The sequence below is a fragment of the Corvus brachyrhynchos genome, unplaced genomic scaffold (genome assembly GCF_000691975.1).
Source record: "Corvus brachyrhynchos isolate BGI_N302 unplaced genomic scaffold, ASM69197v1 scaffold616, whole genome shotgun sequence".
In the NCBI taxonomy this organism is placed as follows: Eukaryota; Metazoa; Chordata; class Aves; order Passeriformes; family Corvidae; genus Corvus; species Corvus brachyrhynchos.
In genome coordinates, this window is record NW_008238831.1 from 317498 (window position 1) to 326300 (window position 8803).

The 8803-nt window shown below is 51.5% G+C and overlaps 1 protein-coding gene across 3 annotated transcripts in view; it reads left to right on the plus strand.

The window, feature by feature from the left end:
- Window positions 1-8803, plus strand: part of SIL1 (SIL1 nucleotide exchange factor) — a 110088-nt gene that overhangs the window by 38119 nt on the left and 63166 nt on the right. For all 3 annotated transcript variants that reach the window (XM_008636742.2, XM_017738181.1, XM_017738180.1), the window contains exon 4: window positions 8027-8147. In XM_008636742.2, the coding sequence (XP_008634964.1) occupies window positions 8027-8147 (121 nt within the window). The remainder of the gene's footprint in view (window positions 1-8026; window positions 8148-8803) is intronic.

Here is an 8803-nt window from a genome sequence, read left to right on the forward strand (position 1 = left end):
GAGGGTGGGCGGGAGTCACACGGACCCACTCTGGCACTGCCAGCCAGGGTCCTGCCTGTCCCCAGGGGCTCACCTGCCCCTCCCTCCTTCCCTCCCTCTGTCCTGCTGCAGGAGCCAGAGGCAAAGCAAAGAGGATTTGGCGTTCAGAGCGCTCGGCACGAGCCGATCCGTTGGGAGAACATAAATCCCAGTGCCACGGGAGAGCCCTGGCTCAGGGAAAAGTGGCAGTTGTGAGCACCGTCCAACCCAATGTCCAAACTGAACAGTGCTTTCACATCTCTAATCACGGGTTACTTAGTGGAGAGCCCCTTCCTTGTGAGGCTTTGTTGTCCTCTAGCTGTGGATTGAATCATGGGAGGAGGGGTTGGATGCTGGCATCATTTTAAAAATGTTTTCATTCTATTTGCTGAGGGGAACAAATTACAGAGAAGACCTCTCAGCACTGGGACAAAAGAGTGGCTCTAAAGCCCCTTTCAGCCAAACAAATGTTTGAGCTGAAGGCCTGATGGATGGGGCTTAAAGACATGGTTATTGCAGCAAGGCTGGCATTAAAAATCACAGGGTGCCAGAAAGTTCTCCCAAGGGCTATTGTGGGGGTGTGACTCCCTGTAGTCCTGGTTGTGAGGAGCCCTTAACACCTGAGTGCACCCAGTGAGCTCTGTGGCATCAGCCACAGGAGAGCAGCAGCACAGCAAGCACCAGTAGGTCACTTCTCTCTTGCTAAATGAGAAACTGGAATGGGATCAGCCCTTTTGGGGTGGCATCACTGCCCATGGTGGGGGGGTTGGAACTGGATGACTCTGAGAGTCCCAACCCAAACCATTCCATAATTCTTTCCCTGCCCCCTGTTCAAGTGGGGTTCAAGTCCAGCAGAAAGCAGTGCTGCTGCTTTGGGACCTGTGAGTGTGGGCAGGAACACACGTGGTGTTGGGATGTACCAGAACAAGGTGACTTTGGGGCTTTCCCAGGAAGGGCTTTGCTGCCAGCGGCAGTGCTGGGTGTTGAACAGGGGACAGATTCACCCTTGGCAAGCTTGAAAGCATTTCAGATGGCTTCTGTCCCTGCTCCACTGCAGCATGGAGCAAAATCAGTGTTGGAGAAGATGTCATACTTAGACATCCCCGTTTTGACAGGTCGATTTCCAGGATATTTATTAACATAGCTTGGAGTGTCACAGAAAGGTTTGTCAGATCAACCAACCAACTCAATTGTCTTACATGAGACTTCCTCGATTTTGTTGAGGTGCTTTTAACTGTTCATTCAGGCTCTGAACAATTCATCCCATCTGGGCCTTTCTGGGGGACCCTGTGCGAGCTGCTGCCACAAACTGGACATCTGTGGGTTGGGAGCCAGGCCCTGCCTGCTCCGTGTGTCTGGATGCTCTGGGAGGCAGAAGGAAGCAGCAGTGCGAGTCATTTGCTCACGCTGTAAGGACAAAACTCCTCTCTTACGGTTCCTCTACAATCCCAGGAAGAGAAGGACATCTCTGTCCTTGTCAGCCCTCTATGCAGCAGGATCTTTGTCCTTGTCGGGGGCGGTGATCAGACAAAGCAGCAGCGACGAAACCAGACTGGCACCACCAGGACTGGTCACTCACAGGCAGCACAGCTCCTTCAGGCCGAGCTGGGCAGTGCGTGGGACAGGTGGCACGATGGCACTGGGCATGGTGGATCACCCCAGGGCTTCATCCTGCATCCCATCCCCTGCAGAGGCTGCAAGCTCATGCTTAAGGGGCAGTTTATGAGCATGGACAGCATACAGGGATTTTATAAAAGAGTTTTCTCTGTAATTATTTGCAGTAGGTAACAGAGGCCCTGCTGTTACTGGTGATCTGAGGAACCAAGAGGCAGTGACGAGGCTGGTGCTTCTGTGAGGAGATGCTGTGCTCAACAGGCAGCTGTGGCTTCCCAGCAGTACAGTGGGAATAAGAGCTGCACAGGGAGTCATCTGTAAAGCATTTCTTCAGCGTCACAGGAGTGTGTACTTGGAATGGGCACGCAGGTGTCTGAGCTTCCTCACTGCCACAGGTGGGGAGTGCTGGGGCTCTGGGGCAGCTGCTGGGGGAGCTTCCAGGCCTGGTGCTGTGAAACCTCTCCACCAGCTATCGGGAGGAGGTGGCATAGAGCATATTAATGACATTTTCCAGTGTCACTTAACTGGGAGGGGCAGGGAGTGCCAGACAGTGAACTAATGCAAAAGGCTGTAGCTGAGTGAAAAACGGACAGAAAGAAATAAAATGAGATTCAGGCTCTGGGCCTCTTCTTCCCATCAGTAATCCATCTCTTCCTTACCTGTGTCTGCTACACATCTTCCTTTTGTGTGTAAAATGTTCTGTTTTGAAGTAACAAGCAATCCAGAGAGTGGTAGGACTTGCCTTTGTAGGAAAGAAAGGGGAAAAAAAAGGAGGCAGGCTTTGCTGCTTCCTTGCTCAGCAGCTCTAACCAGAGAGTCTGGGCTGAGGGTGTGAGCTGAGCCCCCCAGACCTAGGCCTGGCTCCTCTGTTTCCCTCGGAGCACCCTGGTGCAGCCAGCGTGCCCTGGTGTGGGACATCCCATCCACCCAGGCACAGCTGGAGTCAGGCACGGTGTCCCCTGTGTGCCACCAGCATGTGACGCCCTCAGCCAGTTCCCCAGCACTGGCACTGGTGGCTCCTGGAGCTGGTGATGCAGCTGTGGGGAGCTCTGCTGCTCCCTGGGATTTGTGTCCTGGTAGATTTTAATCATTATTTTATTAAGGGAGAAGGTGCGGTGCCATCAGACAACTCATTGTGGATGCTCCGTCAATGTGATGATTCCAATACTGCAGCACTGCCGGTGTGTTTTGCTAGAACATTCACATATTGATTCCAGATTCCTTTGTTGCCTGGACTAGACAGAAAGTCCCTTTACCCTCACTCCCTTCATGGAGAGAAACAAAGAGAAAAGGAAGGTAGATGTTATCTGAGAAAAGGAAGGTGAATGTTATCTGAGAAAAGGAAGGTAGGTGTTATCTGAGGCTTGCTCACATACCAAGGTAATTTTTGAGAGCTGCAGAGCCACTTACTGACTCATAGCTGGGGCTTATTTTCAAACCCTTGATAGATTTTTGAGCTCTTTTACAATGGCAAACAAGGATGCTCACTTGGGGATCTGCCTCAGCGAGCTGGATCACCTTTGTTCTGCTTGCACCAGCCTTCCCAGGGGACCTTCCTTTGCCATGGGGACAGAGTGGTGCTGCAGGGGGAGGGTCTCACGTCCCTCTTGGGCTCCTCTTGCTGGGCAGTCAATGGCTGGCAGCTCAGGGGTCCAAGGGGTGGGATGGGATGGGATGGGATGGGATGGGATGGGATGGGGAAGCTGCTGCCAGGAGCGCAGTGAATTATTTCACAAGTTCGGTGGGAGGTTTGCAGGTCAGTGTATGATGTACAACTTCCCTGGTTATGTTTGATGCCTGCCTGTTGCTGTGCAGGGAGTTGGGGCTCAGCCCTGTCACTGTGCTGAAACCCAAACCCACTGGTGGCCAGCAGGACATGGAATGATGCGCTGGAAAGGAGCCGGGCAGGATGAGTAAGACCCTTCTCCTTTAGTGAGGAAACACAGCTGGTCATTTGGTTGGTCTAGAAAAAGAGAGATGGGCTTCTCTGGATATCACTGCGAGCTGCATATTCCACACAGCAGCCCTCTGCTTTCAGTAATGTGTACAGCATGCCTGGTCCTCCCTCAGTTGTGAGCCTGGTGGAAGCATGTCCCGTTTTCCATTTGTTTATATATTTATCATCTTGTTTTCAGCCTCTGCAAAGCTTGATGTAAGCATATAGCCTGGGAAACGTACACAGAGCAGAGTAACAGATAGTTGTGATTTGGTTACAAGGCAATAATTTAAGTGGACAGGTTTAGCTGATAACATAAAGCACACGAGAGAAATCGCTTTGGTTTATAAATGTCAGCAGAGCCCCTGTGAGTGAGCTGCTGCCTGGTGCTGCTGCTCCAGCCAATATATTATAGGGAGATATAAACAGGTGTCTGAAAAAATCTGGCTGACCAAGATTAAAAGAATGGGGCTATAAATGAAAGTCTTCCTCGGCGTCTCTTTAAGCAACTTTATGGACAGAGCACATCCAATAAAAGGAGTGCTAATGCTCGGAGGGAGCCTCAGGCACGTGGCAGCACCCAGGGGTGGGGAGGGTTTGTGGGGACAGCAGTGTCAGTCAGAGCTGGCATGGGAGACCAAAGCCTGTCCTGGTGCTTCTGCAGCTGATAAAGGGATTAAATCAAGAACAGGAATAACACCATCCCTGCAGTGTTGCCACAGGATCAGTGTCTCCTGGAAAATAAACGCTGTCGCTCTGCTTTGACATTTATTCCCAATAAAGACCTTGTCATTTGTGCAGTGACAAGGGTTTCTATCCTCCTTTACCTGTTGGACACTGTCTTTTTGGCTGTGAGGCAGCTGAGTGATTGAGGGGCAGGTGGGTGGCACATCCCCAGCAGGGGCACTGGGTGCTCCGCTCAGACCCTGGGGCTTTCTCTTGATCCGTCATCCCCAGGCGATGCAATAACACCTGCACAAACTGAGAGCAGGTTCAGATTGGATATTAGTGAGGAATTGCTCCCTGGGAGGGTGGGCAGGCCCTGGGACAGGGTGCCCAGAGCAGCTGTGGCTGCCCCTGGATCCCTGGCAGTGTCCAAGGCCAGGCTGGACATTGGGGCTTGGAGCACCCTGGGATGGTGGAAGGTGTCCCGGCCCATAGCAGGGGGTGGCACTGGATGGGCTTTGAGGTTCCTTTCCACCCAAACCATCGTGTGATTCTGTGATTCTATGATTCTGTGAGTTTATTTTTAATTTATTTTAATTTATTTTAGTTGTGGTTAAAAAAATCCCAAGTGTGGGATATTTTTTAAGTGGTAAGGAGTACAAACCAGTTGTGAGGGTGGGAGTTTGCTGCTTCCCCCTCCACAGCTGTAGCCCTTCTGGCAGGTTGGTGGAGGGGATTTCACAGCTATTTCTACTCACTGGGTAGTTGATTTAGAGCTGGGAAATTAATTAGAATGGAAACTCTTCCTTCCCTTTATGAGGAGCAAGGGATGAGGTCTAGCAGCTGTAGGATTTGCAGCTCTCAGGGAAGTGGGACCATTCAGTAACACATCTATGCAGTGCCTACCTGTGGATACACATATTTTATTTGTCTAAGGTGTCAAGGAGAAAAAAATGTTACAAAATGGCTTAAATATAAATGTGTTTTTATATTTTTTTAATTGAGTTTCATTTCCCAAATGTAACTTAATGCAAACAATAAGTAAAAAATTAATTTCTCTCGGGAAAAAGCTATTAACAGAATGATTCTGTTTTAGCAGCATGTGAAGCTGTGTAATTGCTTACATATGTATTGCTCCAGTGTGTGCTCCCAGTTGTTGAATAGTATCAAATTATAGGAATCAAAGAGAATCAACTATTTTTAAGGGAAATGTCTAGAAGCTACATATTGAAACATGATTAAAATTCAGGATTTCCAGCTTACTCGTCTAAATCAGCAATTTTAATCACATTATTCAAGTCAACCCACCCTCAAACACACTTTCTACTTCAAAATACCCCAAACTAAATAAGACAGAAGACCTTCCTTGAACAGCTGTAATATTTTTAAGTGACAGTGTCAATCTTTTTGTTGAAAGCAGAGATGGTTTTTATGGTTTATTTATTAAAGCACCGTGTTTGTCCTGCTGTGCCATGAACCTGGGCTGCTGTGTGGAGCGGCGAGGAGAAATCCCCGGAGCGCCAAGAGCTGCTTAAACACATCAAGGCTGCAAGTTTTGCTCCGGGGTTCGGATGCTCCTGCCCAAATCTCGTTTAGTGTGCAGAGCAGGAGCAGGAAGGGTTTGTGTCTTGGCTGATGCAGCCTCTGTAACTTGGCTCTGCTGGGTGTGGAGCTCGTGTGCACCAGCTCCGGGTTTGGTTTTATTGAGCGCTCGCTGAGAACAGACACGGGAGGGCTGCGCCCCCCAGCCCTTCTGGAGCCTGCTCCCGTGCTTTCCCTGTGGATGATCCTCTCAAGCAAAGCCCAGCCACCTCCTTCCTCTCCCCTGGCAGCCGGGAGGCTGATGTGGCCGGGTGCAGCGGGGGCTATTCCTGGCTGTGTGACAGCCAGAGCTGCTGCAGCCACTGCTGGGGCTGGAACCCCGCTGGCCCAGCGCTGGTGACACGGCCAGGAAAGCCACTGGCTTTGGGGGGAAGCACCCAGCTCGCCCCTCGCTTTGCCCCTGAGCACGTTTGTGTCTGCTGAGGAGGGGATTGTCCTCCTGCCTCCGTGTCCTTGGCACGCGATGGCATTTGATCCTACAACAGCTTGGCTTGGAAGGGACCTTAAAGCTCATCTTGTTCCACCTCCCTGCCGTGGGCAGGGACATCTTCCACTAGAGCAGGTTATCATTTGCTGTGTTTTCCTTGCTGGCAGAGCCCTGTCTCAGTGTCTCCTGAACCAGGGACAGGAGATGTGGTGTTGCCCTTTTCATGGAGATCCTACAAACTCCTTTCTGACCAGCACGTCCCAGCTCCACCACCAGCGAGGGGCACAGCTCGGCGATGGAACCCAATTCCTGCAGAGCCCGCCTTCTCAGCGTGGGAGGATGCCCCCATAGACAGACAGAGATTAAAGGTCCCATCTATCACAAGTTAAAGGAGCGGGAGGAGGTTGGCATCTGTGCATGGAAAGCATTCCAAGCATGGAGGAGGCACATCTAACCTGCCCTCCCATCGTTTAGGATGAGGGGATAAACGCATCTGTCCTCTCACATATCCAACCAATGCAACTTCCATTGGGCAGGACTGATGGGCAGAAAGAGGCTCTACCAGAAAAGCAAACCTTGTTTAAATAGGAGATCCTCCAAGATGGATTTTCCTGGTTTCTCTGAATGTGTTTATACCTGCTGGATGGCTACAGGCTTTGAAATGTTTCTGTCTGAATGGTGACAAACATCCCAGTCTTATGTAGGAAGCAGCAGGTCCTTTGATCAGGGAAATGTCTCTTTGAACAGGGAGGGATCAATCCACTTGTTCCCGAGACCAGAGCTTTTTGTCTTTGAGTGCATGTATTTGTTGTACAAAATAATTACCCTTGTCTTCACTTCCCTTTGGCAGGAGATGCTCCCTGTCTCCTGCATGCTGTTATTCTGTCCCAGGCATCTTTTTAGGTAAAAGGAGAGAGAGAAAGGAAAGGCTGCATAGGGAATCCTCCTCAGGAGGGAGGAGGGTGAGCAGCTGTGGTCTGTCTGTCCATCTGTGAGCAGCTCTGGAGCTGCTCAGCTGCAGCCTTGCTGTCCTGGGCAGGCAGATTTCCCGCATTAAGAGGAGAAGAAGTAGTGCCATCAAGAAGTAGCAACCAAATATTGCCTCCTCTCCAACCCAGTGCTGGGCTGGCCATCGAGATGTGCTCGTGGAGAACTGTGACCAAGGAAAACCACTCTGAATTTCCTATCTTTTCTGCATTTAAAACTGAAGCTTAATGTATTCTGTGCATTTTTGTTGGCAGATAGTAGTGATCATAAATTCCTTTTAATACAGTATTTCCACACCACCACAGCCTTGATGTGCAGCGTACCTGGCTGTACTCTGCAGGATGCTTTGATTTCCCTTTGGCAGCCGCATTTTTATTCTGTCTGCCCCAATCAGCAACCAATTCCCCTTTCTCCACGTAGCCTCCAGATCCACTCCTGATGAGGAGTTTTAGTGCTCTCCTAGGAACTGGGCTGCAAGGGAGGAAGGAACCAGTGTCTGCTGGGCTCAGGGTTCCACCTCCACTGTGGATCCGAGCCAGCCTGGCAGCCCAGGGACACCTTTGGTGGCTCGGGGTGGCATTTCTGGAGGGTAAAGCAGCACTTTAGGGGCTCCGCTGGAGGGGAGGGGGGTCGGTGGTGGATATCCCACTCCTCACTGTGTGGGATGAAGGTTTTCTCCCCTTCTCTCAGGGAGGAGCGTGTGCCTTCAGCTCCCAGTTCCTCCCAAAGCTGGAACTGGGCACGTGCTCTGAAATAACAGTGACCTTTGTTTGTAGGTCAGGCCGTTCCTGCAGGGTCACACGTGCGGCTGAACCTGCAGACAGGAGAGAGAGAAGCCAAGCTCCCAGACAGCGAAACCGGGGAAAGTGACGCGAGAGGAGAGAGGAGGAGGAAAAGGTACAGACATGCAAGGCATCGGGTTGGGTGGGCTGTGGGCTTCATGCCCTTTATTAGAGGCCAGGTTCCCTGGTGCACTCAATTACTGTCTCTTCCTGAGACTTAATTGCTGGGTTAGGAGCTCAGCAGTGCTGAAAGCAGAGCCCTGTCCTTTGTGCTCCCTTCGGGATGGTGCTGGAAGTACCCTGAGTGCACCTTCAGAGGCACCTTCGTGGCTTCTCATGCCATGACACCGAAACTAAATTGGCAACGTGGCTTCTTTGAATAACATTTAGTCCTTTGAAATATCTGCAGCAACTGGTCTGAAATGGCTTTCTGAGCCCACTCCCTGGGAACAGCTGTGAGGGGCTGAGGGCTGGCCTGAGCAGCCCCAGAGCCTCACCTGCGCGCCAGGCACTGCCACAGTCCCCGGAGCTCACACCACCTTCCCTGCACCCGCCTTTTAAACGTGCTTTAACCACCAGCTGATGCTGACTTTCCCCTCGGAAGCCTCGGAACAAAGGCTGCTTTAGTTCCTATGGGGAGTTTCTGTCCTGAAGCGCGGGCGGGGGGGGTGGTTTCCCACTGCCACCCGCCCTGGGGCTGCTCGGGGAGCGCGGGGCTTTGGGGGGCGGGGGATGAGCTCGGGGGCCTGCTGGGCCCCCAGCCCCCGCCAC